This window comes from Salvelinus alpinus, chromosome 2 (genome assembly GCF_045679555.1).
Source record: "Salvelinus alpinus chromosome 2, SLU_Salpinus.1, whole genome shotgun sequence".
Taxonomy (NCBI): domain Eukaryota; kingdom Metazoa; phylum Chordata; class Actinopteri; order Salmoniformes; family Salmonidae; genus Salvelinus; species Salvelinus alpinus.
The window spans coordinates 91,900,462-91,914,903 of NC_092087.1; the positions used below are offsets into that span (position 1 = coordinate 91,900,462).

General features: G+C 43.0%; 1 protein-coding gene across 1 annotated transcript in view; it reads right to left on the minus strand.

The window, feature by feature from the left end:
• LOC139541667 (CMRF35-like molecule 5) overlaps nt 1-14,442 on the minus strand; it is a 167,318-nt gene that overhangs the window by 148,774 nt on the left and 4,102 nt on the right. The window contains exons 2-5 of the mRNA XM_071346588.1: nt 11,213-11,548; nt 10,364-10,471; nt 10,125-10,232; nt 8,266-8,367 (exon numbers count right to left, since the gene is read on the minus strand). Coding sequence (XP_071202689.1) covers nt 8,266-8,367; nt 10,125-10,232; nt 10,364-10,471; nt 11,213-11,548 — 654 coding nt within the window. The remainder of the gene's footprint in view (nt 1-8,265; nt 8,368-10,124; nt 10,233-10,363; nt 10,472-11,212; nt 11,549-14,442) is intronic.

The following is a 14,442-nucleotide window of genomic DNA, read 5'->3' on the forward strand; positions in this document are numbered from 1 at the left end:
GTTGTTATTACCTTGTGTTCTAGTCATGTCTGTGGTGGTGATGTTATTGTTACCTTGTGTTCTAGTCATGTCTCTGGTGGTGATGCTGTTGTTACCTTGTGTTCTAGTCATGTCTGTGGTGGTGATGCTGTTGTTATCTTGTGTTCTAGTCATGTCTGTGGTGATGTTGTTATTACCTTGTGTTCTTGTCATGTATGTGGTGGTGGCGGTATTGTTTTTACCTTGTGTTCTAGTCATGTCTGTGGTGGTGATGTTGTTGTTACCTTGTGTTCTTGTCATGTATGTGGTGGTGGCGGTATTGTTGTTATCTTGTGTTCTAGTCATGTCTGTGGTGGTGGTGATGTTGTTACCTTGTGTTCTAGTCATGTCTGTGGTGGTGATGCTGTTGTTACTTTGTTTTCTAGTCATGTATGTGGTGATGCTGGTGTTACCTTGGGTTCTAGTCATGTCTGTGGTGGTGGTATTGTTGTTACCTCATGTTCTAGTCATGTCTGTGGTGGTAATGCTGTTGTTACCTTGTGTTCTAGTCATGTCTGTGGTGGTGATGCTGTTGTTACCCTGTGTTCTAGTCATGTCTGTGGTGGTGATGCTGTTGTTACCTTGTGTTCTAGTCATGTCTGTGGTGGTGATGCTGTTGTTACCTTGTGTTCTAGTCATGTCTTTGGTGGTGGTATTGTTGTTACCTTGTGTTCTAGTCATGTCTGTGGTGGTGATGTTGTTACCTTGTGTTCTAGTCATGTCTGTGGTGATGTTGTTGTTACCTTGTGTTCTAGTCATGTCTGTGGTGGTGATGCTGTTGTTACCTTGTGTTCTAGTCATGTCTGTGGTGGTGAAGTTGTTGTTACCTTGTGTTGTAGTCATGTCTGTGGTGGTGAAGTTGTTGTTACCTTGCGTTGTAGTCATGTCTGTGGTGGTGATGCTGTTGTTACCTTGTGTTCTAGTCATGTATGTGGTGGTGGCGGTATTGTTGTTACCTTGTGTTCTAGTCATGTCTGTGGTTGTGATGTTGTTGTTACCTTGTGTTCTAGTCATGTCTGTGGTAGTGATGCTGTTGTTACCTTGTGTTCTAGTCATGTCTGTGGTGGTGGTGATGTTGTTGTTACCTTGTGTTCTAGTCATGTATGTGGTGGTGATGCTGTTGTTCCCTTGTGTTCTAGTCATGTATGTGGTGGTGATGCTGTTGTTACCTTGTGTTCTACTCATGTCTGTGGTGGTGATGTTGTTGTTACCTTGTGTTCTAGTCATGTCTGTGGTGATGTTGTTATTACCTTGTGTTCTTGTCATGTTTGTGGTGGTGATGCCGTTGTTAGCTTGTGTACTAGTCATGTTTGTGGTGGTGATGCTGTTGTTACCTTGTGTTCTAGTCATGGCTGTGGTGGTGATGCTGTTGTTACCTTGTGTTCTACACATGTCTGTGGTGGTGATGTTGTTGTTACCTTGTGTTCTAGTCATGTCTGTGGTGATGTTGTTATTACCTTGTGTTCTAGTCATGTCTGTGGTGATGCTGTTATTACCTTGTGTTCTAGTCATGTCTGTGGTGGTGATGCTGTTGTTATCTTGTGTTCTAGTCATGTCTGTGGTGGTGGTGATGTTGTTGTTACCTTGTGTTCTAGTCATGTCTGTGGTAGTGATGCTGTTGTTACCTTGTGTTCTAGTCATGTCTGTGGTGATGTTGTTATTACCTTGTGTTCTAGTCATGTCTGTGGTGATGTTGTTATTACCTTGTGTTCTTGTCATGTTTGTGGTGGTGATGCCGTTGTTAGCTTGTGTACTAGTCATGTTTGTGGTGGTGATGCTGTTGTTACCTTGTGTTCTAGTCATGTCTGTCGTGATGTTGTTGTTACCTTGTGTTCTAGTCATGTCTGTGGTGATGTTGTTGGTACCTTGTGTTCTAGTCATGTCTGTGGTGATGTTGTTGTTACCTTGTGTTCTAGTCATGTCTGTGGTGGTGATGCTGTTGTTACCTTGTGTTCTAGTCATATCTGTGGTGGTGATGCTGTTGTTACCTTGTGTTCTAGTCATGTATGTGGTGGTGGCGGTATTGTTATTACCTTGTGTTCTAGTCATGTCTGTGGTGGTGATGTTGTTGTTACCTTGTGTTCTAGTCATGTCTGTGGTGATGTTGTTGTTACCTTGTGTTCTAGTCATGTCTGTGGTGGTGATGCTGTTGTTACCTTGTGTTCTAGTCATGTCTGTGGTGGTGAAGTTGTTGTTACCTTGTGTTGTAGTCATGTCTGTGGTGGTGAAGTTGTTGTTACCTTGTGTTCTAGTCATGTCTGTGGTGGTGATGCTGTTGTTACCTTGTGTTCTAGTCATGTCTGTGTTGGTGATGTTGTTACCTTGTGTTCTAGTCATGTCTGTGGTGGTGATGCTGTTGTTACCTTGTGTTCTAGTCATGTCTGTGGTGGTGATGCTGTTGTTACCTTGTGTTCTAGTCATGTCTGTGGTGGTGAAGTTGTTGTTACCTTGTGTTGTAGTCATGTCTGTGGTGGTGAAGTTGTTGTTACCTTGTGTTCTAGTCATGTTTGTGGTGGTGATGCTGTTGTTACCTTATGTTCTAGTCATGTCTGTGGTGGTGAAGTTGTTGTTACCTTGCGTTGTAGTCATGTCTGTGGTGGTGATGCTGTTGTTACCTTGTGTTCTAGTCATGTCTGTGGTGATGCTGTTGTTACCTTGTGTTCTAGTCATGTATGTGGTGGTGGCGGTATTGTTGTTACCTTGTGTTCTAGTCATGTCTGTGGTTGTGATGTTGTTGTTACCTTGTGTTCTAGTCATGTCTGTGGTAGTGATGCTGTTGTTACCTTGTGTTCTAGTCATGTCTGTGGTGGTGGTGATGTTGTTGTTACCTTGTGTTCTAGTCATGTATGTGGTGGTGATGCTGTTGTTCCCTTGTGTTCTAGTCATGTATGTGGTGGTGATGCTGTTGTTACCTTGTGTTCTACTCATGTCTGTGGTGGTGATGTTGTTGTTACCTTGTGTTCTAGTCATGTCTGTGGTGATGTTGTTATTACCTTGTGTTCTTGTCATGTTTGTGGTGGTGATGCTGTTGTTAGCTTGTGTACTAGTCATGTTTGTGGTGGTGATGCTGTTGTTACCTTGTGTTCTAGTCATGGCTGTGGTGGTGATGCTGTTGTTACCTTGTGTTCTACACATGTCTGTGGTGGTGATGTTGTTGTTACCTTGTGTTCTAGTCATGTCTGTGGTGATGTTGTTATTACCTTGTGTTCTAGTCATGTCTGTGGTGGTGATGTTATTGTTACCTTGTGTTCTAGTCATGTCTCTGGTGGTGATGCTGTTGTTACCTTGTGTTCTAGTCATGTCTGTGGTGGTGATGCTGTTGTTATCTTGTGTTCTAGTCATGTCTGTGGTGATGTTGTTATTACCTTGTGTTCTTGTCATGTATGTGGTGGTGGCGGTATTGTTTTTACCTTGTGTTCTAGTCATGTCTGTGGTGGTGATGTTGTTGTTACCTTGTGTTCTTGTCATGTATGTGGTGGTGGCGGTATTGTTGTTATCTTGTGTTCTAGTCATGTCTGTGGTGGTGGTGATGTTTTTACCTTGGGTTCTAGTCATGTCTGTGGTGGTGGTATTGTTGTTACCTCATGTTCTAGTCATGTCTGTGGTGGTAATGCTGTTGTTACCTTGTGTTCTAGTCATGTCTGTGGTGGTGATGCTGTTGTTACCCTGTGTTCTAGTCATGTCTGTGGTGGTGATGCTGTTGTTACCTTGTGTTCTAGTCATGTCTGTGGTGGTGATGCTGTTGTTACCTTGTGTTCTAGTCATGTCTTTGGTGGTGGTATTGTTGTTACCTCGTGTTCTAGTCATGTCTGTGGTGGTGATGTTGTTACCTTGTGTTCTAGTCATGTCTGTGGTGATGTTGTTGTTACCTTGTGTTCTAGTCATGTCTGTGGTGGTGATGCTGTTGTTACCTTGTGTTCTAGTCATGTCTGTGGTGGTGAAGTTGTTGTTACCTTGTGTTGTAGTCATGTCTGTGGTGGTGAAGTTGTTGTTACCTTGCGTTGTAGTCATGTCTGTGGTGGTGATGCTGTTGTTACCTTGTGTTCTAGTCATGTCTGTGTTGGTGATGTTGTTACCTTGTGTTCTAGTCATGTCTGTGGTGGTGATGCTGTTGTTACCTTATGTTCTAGTCATGTCTGTGGTGGTGATGCTGTTGTTACCTTATGTTCTAGTCATGTCTGTGGTGGTGAAGTTGTTGTTACCTTGCGTTGTAGTCATGTCTGTGGTGGTGATGCTGTTGTTACCTTGTGTTCTAGTCATGTCTGTGGTGATGCTGTTGTTACCTTGTGTTCTAGTCATGTATGTGGTGGTGGCGGTATTGTTGTTACCTTGTGTTCTAGTCATGTCTGTGGTTGTGATGTTGTTGTTACCTTGTGTTCTAGTCATGTCTGTGGTAGTGATGCTGTTGTTACCTTGTGTTCTAGTCATATCTGTGGTGGTGTTGTTATTACCTTGTGTTCTAGTCATGTCTGTGGTGGTGATGTTATTGTTACCTTGTGTTCTAGTCATGTCTCTGGTGGTGATGCTGTTGTTACCTTGTGTTCTAGTCATGTCTGTGGTGGTGATGCTGTTGTTATCTTGTGTTCTAGTCATGTCTGTGGTGATGTTGTTATTACCTTGTGTTCTTGTCATGTATGTGGTGGTGGCGGTATTGTTTTTACCTTGTGTTCTAGTCATGTCTGTGGTGGTGATGTTGTTGTTACCTTGTGTTCTTGTCATGTATGTGGTGGTGGCGGTATTGTTGTTATCTTGTGTTCTAGTCATGTCTGTGGTGGTGGTGATGTTGTTACCTTGTGTTCTAGTCATGTCTGTGGTGGTGATGCTGTTGTTACTTTGTTTTCTAGTCATGTATGTGGTGATGCTGGTGTTACCTTGGGTTCTAGTCATGTCTGTGGTGGTGGTATTGTTGTTACCTCATGTTCTAGTCATGTCTGTGGTGGTAATGCTGTTGTTACCTTGTGTTCTAGTCATGTCTGTGGTGGTGATGCTGTTGTTACCCTGTGTTCTAGTCATGTCTGTGGTGGTGATGCTGTTGTTACCTTGTGTTCTAGTCATGTCTGTGGTGGTGATGCTGTTGTTACCTTGTGTTCTAGTCATGTCTTTGGTGGTGGTATTGTTGTTACCTCGTGTTCTAGTCATGTCTGTGGTGGTGATGTTGTTACCTTGTGTTCTAGTCATGTCTGTGGTGATGTTGTTGTTACCTTGTGTTCTAGTCATGTCTGTGGTGGTGATGCTGTTGTTACCTTGTGTTCTAGTCATGTCTGTGGTGGTGAAGTTGTTGTTACCTTGTGTTGTAGTCATGTCTGTGGTGGTGAAGTTGTTGTTACCTTGCGTTGTAGTCATGTCTGTGGTGGTGATGCTGTTGTTACCTTGTGTTCTAGTCATGTATGTGGTGGTGGCGGTATTGTTGTTACCTTGTGTTCTAGTCATGTCTGTGGTTGTGATGTTGTTGTTACCTTGTGTTCTAGTCATGTCTGTGGTAGTGATGCTGTTGTTACCTTGTGTTCTAGTCATGTCTGTGGTGGTGGTGATGTTGTTGTTACCTTGTGTTCTAGTCATGTATGTGGTGGTGATGCTGTTGTTCCCTTGTGTTCTAGTCATGTATGTGGTGGTGATGCTGTTGTTACCTTGTGTTCTACTCATGTCTGTGGTGGTGATGTTGTTGTTACCTTGTGTTCTAGTCATGTCTGTGGTGATGTTGTTATTACCTTGTGTTCTTGTCATGTTTGTGGTGGTGATGCCGTTGTTAGCTTGTGTACTAGTCATGTTTGTGGTGGTGATGCTGTTGTTACCTTGTGTTCTAGTCATGGCTGTGGTGGTGATGCTGTTGTTACCTTGTGTTCTACACATGTCTGTGGTGGTGATGTTGTTGTTACCTTGTGTTCTAGTCATGTCTGTGGTGATGTTGTTATTACCTTGTGTTCTAGTCATGTCTGTGGTGATGCTGTTATTACCTTGTGTTCTAGTCATGTCTGTGGTGGTGATGCTGTTGTTATCTTGTGTTCTAGTCATGTCTGTGGTGGTGGTGATGTTGTTGTTACCTTGTGTTCTAGTCATGTCTGTGGTAGTGATGCTGTTGTTACCTTGTGTTCTAGTCATGTCTGTGGTGGTGGTGATGTTGTTGTTACCTTGTGTTCTAGTCATGTCTGTGGTAGTGATGCTGTTGTTACCTTGTGTTCTAGTCATGTCTGTGGTGGTGGTGATGTTGTTGTTACCTTGTGTTCTAGTCATGTATGTGGTGGTGATGCTGTTGTTACCTTGTGTTCTAGTCATGTCTGTGGTGATGTTGTTATTACCTTGTGTTCTAGTCATGTATGTGGTGGTGATGCTGTTGTTACCTTGTGTTCTTGTCATGTCTGTGGTGGTGATGCTGTTGTTACCTTGTGTTCTAGTCATGTATGTGGTGGTGATGCTGTTGTTACCTTGTGTTCTAGTCATGTCTGTGGTGGTGATGCTGTTGTTACCTTGTGTTCTAGTCATGTATGTGGTGGTGATGCTGTTGTTACCTTGTGTTCTAGTCATGTCTCTGGTGGTGATGCTGTTGTTACCTTGTGTTCCAGTCATGTCTGTGGTGGTGATGCTGTTGTTATCTTGTGTTCTAGTCATGTCTGTGGTGATGTTGTTATTACCTTGTGTTCTTGTCATGTATGTGGTGGTGGCGGTATTGTTGTTACCTTGTGTTCTAGTCATGTCTGTGGTGGTGATGTTTTTACCTTGTGTTCTAGTCATGTCTGTGGTTGTGATGTTGTTGTTACCTTGTGTTCTAGTCATGTCTGTGGTAGTGATGCTGTTGTTACCTTGTGTTCTAGTCATGTCTGTGGTGGTGGTGATGTTGTTGTTACCTTGTGTTCTAGTCATGTATGTGGTGGTGATGCTGTTGTTCCCTTGTGTTCTAGTCATGTATGTGGTGGTGATGCTGTTGTTACCTTGTGTTCTACTCATGTCTGTGGTGGTGATGTTGTTGTTACCTTGTGTTCTAGTCATGTCTGTGGTGATGTTGTTATTACCTTGTGTTCTTGTCATGTTTGTGGTGGTGATGCTGTTGTTAGCTTGTGTACTAGTCATGTTTGTGGTGGTGATGCTGTTGTTACCTTGTGTTCTAGTCATGGCTGTGGTGGTGATGCTGTTGTTACCTTGTGTTCTACACATGTCTGTGGTGGTGATGTTGTTGTTACCTTGTGTTCTAGTCATGTCTGTGGTGATGTTGTTATTACCTTGTGTTCTAGTCATGTCTGTGGTGATGCTGTTGTTACCCTGTGTTCTAGTCATGTCTGTGGTGGTGATGCTGTTGTTACCTTGTGTTCTAGTCATGTCTGTGGTGGTGATGCTGTTTTTACCTTGTGTTGTAGTCATGTCGGTGGTGGTATTGTTGTTACCTTGTGTTCTAGTCATGTCTGTGGTGGTGATGCTCTTGTTACCTTGTCTTTTAGTCATGTCTGTGGTGGTGATGCTGTTGTTACCTTGTGTTCTAGTCATGTCTGTGGTGGTGATGTTGTTACCTTGTGTTCTAGTCATGTCTGTGGTAGTGATGCTGTTGTTACCTGTGTTCTAGTCATGTCTGTGGTGGTGATGCTGTTGATACCTTGTGTTCTAGTCATGTCTGTGGTGATGTTGTTGTTACCTTGTGTTCTAGTCATGTCTGTGGTGGTGGTGATGTTGCTGTTGTTACCTTGTGTTCTAGTCATGTCTGTGGGTGGTGATGCTGTTGATACCTTGTGTTCTAGTCATGTCTGTGGTGGTGATGCTGTTGATACCTTGTGTTCTAGTCATGTCTGTGGTGGTGATGCTGTTGATACCTTGTGTTCTAGTCATGTCTGTGGTGGTGATGCTGTTGTTACCTTGTGTTCTAGTCATGTCTGTGGTGGTGATGCTGTTGTTACCTGTGTTCTAGTCATGTCTGTGGTGGTGATGTTGTTACCTTGTGTTCTAGTCATGTCTGTGGTGGTGATGCTGTTGTTACCTGTGTTCTAGTCATGTATGTGGTGGTGATGCTGTTGTTACCTTATGTTCTAGTCATGTCTGTCGTGATGTTGTTGTTACCTTGTGTTCTAGTCATGTCTGTGGTGATGTTGTTGTTACCTTGTGTTCTAGTCATGTCTGTGGTGGTGAAGTTGTTGTTACATTGTGTTCTAGTCATGTCTGTGGTGGTGATGTTGTTGTTACCTTGTGTTCTAGTCATGTCTGTGATGGGGATGTTGTTGTTACCTTTTGTTCTAGTCATGTCTGTGGTGGTGATGCTGTTGTTACCTTGTGTTCTAGTCATGTCTGTGGTGGTGATGCTGGTGTTACCTTGTGTTCTAGTCATGTCTGTGGGTGGTGATGTTGTTCCTTCTGTTCCATTGGTCCTATCTGTTGGAACATAATGAGTCAAATAAGTTAGGTGGAAGCCCTCCAACAATCAGAGAGAGAGAAAGAGAGAGAGAAAGAGAGAGAGAAAGAGAGAGAGAGAGAGATTAATTCTTGATAGTGTATATACACTGCTCAAAAAAATAAAGGGAACACTAAAATAACACATCCTAGATCTGAATGAAAAACTATTGTTATTAAATACTTTTTTCTTTACATAGTTGAATGTGCTGACAACAAAATCACACAAAAATGATCAATGGAAATCAAATGTATCAACCCATGGAGGTCTGGATTTGGAGTCACACTCAAAATTAAAGTGGAAAACCACACTACAGGCTGATCCAACTTTGATGTAATGTCCTTAAAACAAGTCAAAATGAGGCTCAGTAGTGTGTGTGACCTCCACGTGCCTGTATGACCTCCCTACAACGCCTGGGCATGCTCCTGATGAGGTGGCGGATGGTCTCCTGAGGGATCTCCTCCCAGACCTGGACTAAAGCATCCGCCAACTCCTGGACAGTCTGTGGTGCAACGTGGCGTTGGTGGATGGAGCGAGTCATGATGTCCCAGATGTGCTCAATTGGATTCAGGTCTGGGGAACTGGCGGGCCAGTCCATAGCATCAATGCCTTCCTCTTGCAGGAACCGCTGACACACTCCAGCCACATGAGTTCTAGCATTGTCTTGCATTAGGAGGAACCCAGGGCCAATCGCACCAGCATATGGTCTCACAAGGGGTCTGAGGATCTCATCTCGGTACCTAATGGCAGTCAGACTACCTCTGGCGAGCCCATGGAGGGCTGTGCGGCCCCCCAAAGAAATGCCACCCCACACCATGACTGACCCACCGCCAAACCGGTCATGCTGGAGGATGTTGCAGGCAGCAGAACGTTCTCCACGGCGTCTCCAGACTCTGTCGCGTCTGTCACAAGTGCTCAGTGTGAACCTGCTTTCATCTGTGAAGTGCACAGGGCGCCAGTGGCGAATTTGCCAATCTTGGTGTTCTCTGGTAAATGCCAAACGTCCTGCACGGTGTTGGGCTGTAAGCACAACCCCCACCTGTGGACATCGGGCCCTCATACCACCCTCATGGAGTCTGTTTCTGACCGTTTGAGCAGACATATGCACATTTGTGGCCTGCTGGAGGTCATTTTGCAGGGCTCTGGCAGTGCTCCTCCATGCACAAAGGCGGAGGTAGCGGTCCTGCTGCAGGGTTGTTGCCCTCCTACGGCCTCCTCCACGTCTCCTGATGTACTGGCCTGTCTCCTGGTAGCGCCTCCATGCTCTGGACACTAAGCTGACAGACACAGCAAACCTTCTTGCCACAGCTCGCATTGATGTGCCATCCTGGATGAGCTGCACTACCTGAGCCACTTGTGTGGGTTGTAGACTCCGTCTCATGCTACCACTAGAGTGAAAGCACCGCCAGCATTCAAAAGTGACCAAAACATCAGCCAGGAAGCATAGGAACTGAGAAGTGGTCTGTGGTCACCACCTGCAGAACCACTCCTTTATTGGGGGTGTCTTGCTAATTGCCTATAATTTCCACCTTTTGTCTATTCCATTTGCACAACAGCATGTGAAATTTATTGTCAATCAGTGTTGCTTCCTAAGTGGACAGTTTGATTTCACAGAAGTGTGATTGACTTGGAGTTACATTGTGTTGTTTAAGTGTTCCCTTTATTTTTTGAGCAGTGTATATATAGATGTAGTTGTGTAGTCTTCAGAGTGCCATGTCTCTTCAGGTAATATTTGTACCAGTAGTGGAGTTTGAGGAGTCAGTTGTCATGGTGATGTTTGTTGATGGGTGTGTCGTGGAGAGGAGAGGTCTGGAGGTGACGGAGCCAGGGTTGGGAGGAACAGGAGCTGTAGAGAGAGAGAATAGAGAGTCATGGAGAGAGAGAGTGAGAAAAAGAGAGAGAACGAAAGAGAGAGAGATGTAGGCCTACAGATAAGTGTGTAGGCTATAGAGAGCAGTTCTACTGAGGGTAATATACCTGCTGTGGAGTTTGAGGAGTCAGTTATCATGGTGATGTTTGTTGATGGGTGTGTCGTGGAGAGGAGAGGTCTGGAGGTGACGGAGCCAGGTTTGGGAGGAACAGGAGCTGTGAGAGAGAGAGAGACAGACAGACAGACTGTCACGTCCTGACCATAGATCTTATGTGTTTTGCTTGTTTAGTGTTGGTCAGGACGTGAGCTGGGTGGGAATTTTATGTTGTGTGTATAGTTTGTCTGTTTCTGTGTCCAGCCTAATATGGTTCTCAATCAGAGGCAGCTGTCAATCGTTGTCCCTGATTCAGAATCAAATATAGGTGGCTTGGTTTGTGTCGGGGATTGTGGGTGGTTGTTTCCTGTCTCTGTGTTTTGTCTGCACCAGCTAGGACTGTTTCGGTTTGCCACATTTGTTATTTTGTTTTTGTATCGTGTTCACTGTTTTATCGTTCGTATTAAACATGTTGAGCACTGGCTACGCTGCGTGTTGGTCCGGTCCCTGCTACACTCTCTCTTCTAGTGAAGAGAGGGAAGGCTGCCGTTACACAGACAGACAGACAGACAGACAGACAGACAGACAGACAGACAGACAGACAGACAGACAGACAGACAGACAGACAGACAGACAGACAGACAGACAGACAGACAGACAGACAGACAGACAGACAGACAGACAGACAGACAGACAGACAGACAGACAGACAGACAGACAGACAGACAGACAGACAGACAGACAGACGTAGAGACAGACAGACGTAGAGACAGAGAGACAAAGAATGTATCAACACAAATATATAAAGTACAAAATGTCACAGTAATCATAAGCACACAAAAATACATTTTCAGACACCAACCTCTGTCCACAGTGAGCCTGACATCAGTTGGCTGATCAGGTCCCCATGTATTCACTCCACACCAGTAGGTCCCTGAATCCTCTAGGACCAGGTTAGTGATGGTCACAGTGAAGACTCTTCTCTCTGTGTCGTCATACAGAGAATATCTCCCTTTATAAGTCCACGCTGGGTGCCGATGTGTTTGGGTTTGGATGACAACAACACGGTCTCTGTATGTCCCTTTAGAGAGGTACTTCTGGTATGTCTCATACCCCTGATCATAATGACACTGAATGTGAGCATCTCCTCCTTCTGTTTCTCTGTTTATAATCACCCCTGACAACACACAGACCACAGCTACAACAGAAACACAGAGTTATAGTATGTACAGACATCCTCAGATTGTGTTATTGATAAACTCTCACATCACCGTCTTGGCAGCTCTGTTCTAGTCTAATGTCTGGACACTGAGCATCAAGGGAAACATGTTTAAAATATGACCATTACATTGAATGTGACTAGTAATGAAGACCTGATCTGTTAATTACTAATAAAGTTTGGTACTGGTGCTGAATGACAAAGTAAAGTACAGCATTGCTATTTGAGTTCAGGACTCCAGCAATACAGTAAAACAGTGTTAAATGATAAAGTAGTAGAGTAATACAGTAGAGTATTGATCACTATGGTACAAAATGATACATGCTCAGTATTGACTGATGTATTCAGCAAGTAGCAGTTCAATATGGGGTGTGTATTAATGTATTGAGGTCTGATAGTAACAGTTCAATATGGGGTGTGTATTAATGTATTGAGGTCTGATAGTAACAGTTCAATATGGGGTGTGTATTAATGTACAAAACAATTATACATTATAATATCATCTTTTTATATCAAAGTTATTGTAATGTGGTTAAAACCTGATGAGGACAGGGGGTGCTGTTTTCACTTTTGGGGAAAATCGTATCCAATTTAAACGGCCTCGTACTCAATTCTTGCTCGTACAATATGCATATTATTATTACTATTGGATAGAAAACACTCTCTAGTTTCTAAAACCGTTTGAATTTTGTCTGTGGGTAAAACAGAACTCTTTTGGCAGCACACTTTGTGACCAGGAAATGGAAAGTCTGAAATCTATCTTGTATTCAAGTGACTGCCTATAAATGGGCATGATACGTATGACTATACGTGCACGTCATACGCCTTCACCCGGATGTCAAGAGGAAGTGAGAGGAAAAATGAGTTGATTATCTCTGTCTGACGTTGAATTAACCATCTTGGAACAACGTGTCCCCCATTTTCTGTTGTCTGCAAGGCGCGTGGGGGGACCTGTTATTGCCTACTGGAAACCGGTCGTTATGGTCGAATATGAGCTCCGGCTTTGAATTTATTTGATACATGTTACAATATCATCCTAAAGTATGTTTTTTCAATATAGTTTCATTAGATTATTTAACTTTATTCGGGACGTTCGGCGTGTTACGTTGTTTGACTTTGTTGACGTTGGAGAGCTTAGCGCTGCATGGCCAGTGTGCTTGCTAATTCAAGAGGGAAAGAGTTCGTTCTGAATCCAAGCAACGATTGTTCTGGACAAAGGACCCCTTGTACAACATTCTGATAGAAGATCAGCAAAAGTAGGAACCATTTTGTGATGCTATTTCATATATCTGTCGAACTGTGTACTAGTAGCTTTGCGCTCAGGTTTTGGTTATTCCCTTACCATAACTAAGTCTTATGTCGTAATGAAGATATTTATTTAATTCTAACACTGCGATTGCATTAAGAACTAATGGATCTATCGTTTCCTATACAACATGTATTTTTTTGTAATGTTTATGAATAGCTATTTGGTCAGAATAGGTGAGAGTCTAATAGAAATATCTGCACATTCTGGGAAAAAGATGCTACGTTAGCACGTTATGCTACGTTATGCTACGTTGTATAACCACGGATTTCAGCTCTAAATATGCACATTTTCGAACAAAACATAAGTGTATGTATAACCTGATGTTACAGGACTGTCATCTGAGGAAGGTTTATGAAGGTTAGTGAAATGTAATATCTTTTGCTGGTTTATTCGCTAACGCTAACGTGCCTATTGCTATCGCTAACGTGCCTTGATGAATGAATGCGGTAGTGTGGTAGGCTATTGTAGTAAGCTAATATAATGCTATATTGTGTTTTCGCTGTAAAACACTTAGAAAATCTGAAATATTGGCTGTATTCACAAGATCTTTGTCTTTAATTTGCTATACACCATGTATTTTTCAGAAATGTTTTATGATGAGTATTTCGGTATGTCACGTTGGTGTCTGTAATTATTCTGGCTGCTTTCGGTGCAATTTCTGATTGTAGCCGCAATGTAAACTATGATTTATACCTGAAATATGCACATTTTTCGAACAAAACATAGATTTATTGTATAACATGTTATAAGACTGTCATCTGATTAAGTTGTTTCTTGGTGTCTTTGGTTTGTTCTAGGTTAGTTTGGTTGATTTTGATTTTGCTACCTGTGCTGTGAAAAATGTCTGTGCTTTTTTCTATTTGTTGGTGAGCTAACATAAATATATATTGTGTTTTCCCTGTAAAACATTTAAAAAATTTGACATGTTGGCTGGATTCACAAGATGTGTATCTTTCATTAGATGTATTGGACTTGTTAATGTGTGAAAGCTAAATATTTCAAAAAATATATTTTTTGAATTTCGCGCTCTGCCTTTTCAGTGGAATGTGGGAGGAGTTCCGCTAGCGGAACGGGGGGGGTGAGACAGGTTAATTAACTTAAAAAATTGAAATGAAAATGATTCAAATCTGAAAGATTAAATTCAACAAGAGTGTCTATAGATAATGGGAAAAGGTGAATGGCTCGGCCCTCTACACTATAAAACTACACACTATTGCAGAGACTTTGATATTACCGGCCGCAGTTGATATGCAGTTGGTATCCCATACGAGTGATGACTGCTCACCTCCGATGCTTGGAAGAGCACTTTGGGACCTACTTCCCAATCCGTTTGACAGTGATCCTGGCTCAGGTGACATGCCGGTAAGTGAAAACAAACAGCTGATTGAGCTGTCATGTCACCATGGAGGAGTTTTGGTTTCTGACTCAAAGGGAATACCCTGCCGTCTCCCTCTGAGCATTAATGCAGCTTTCAAAACAACTGGGAACTGGGAAATCTCAGACATCCAATTTCAGTGAGTTCAACACAACTGGGAAATCTGAAAAAAAACGAACTCCGACTGGG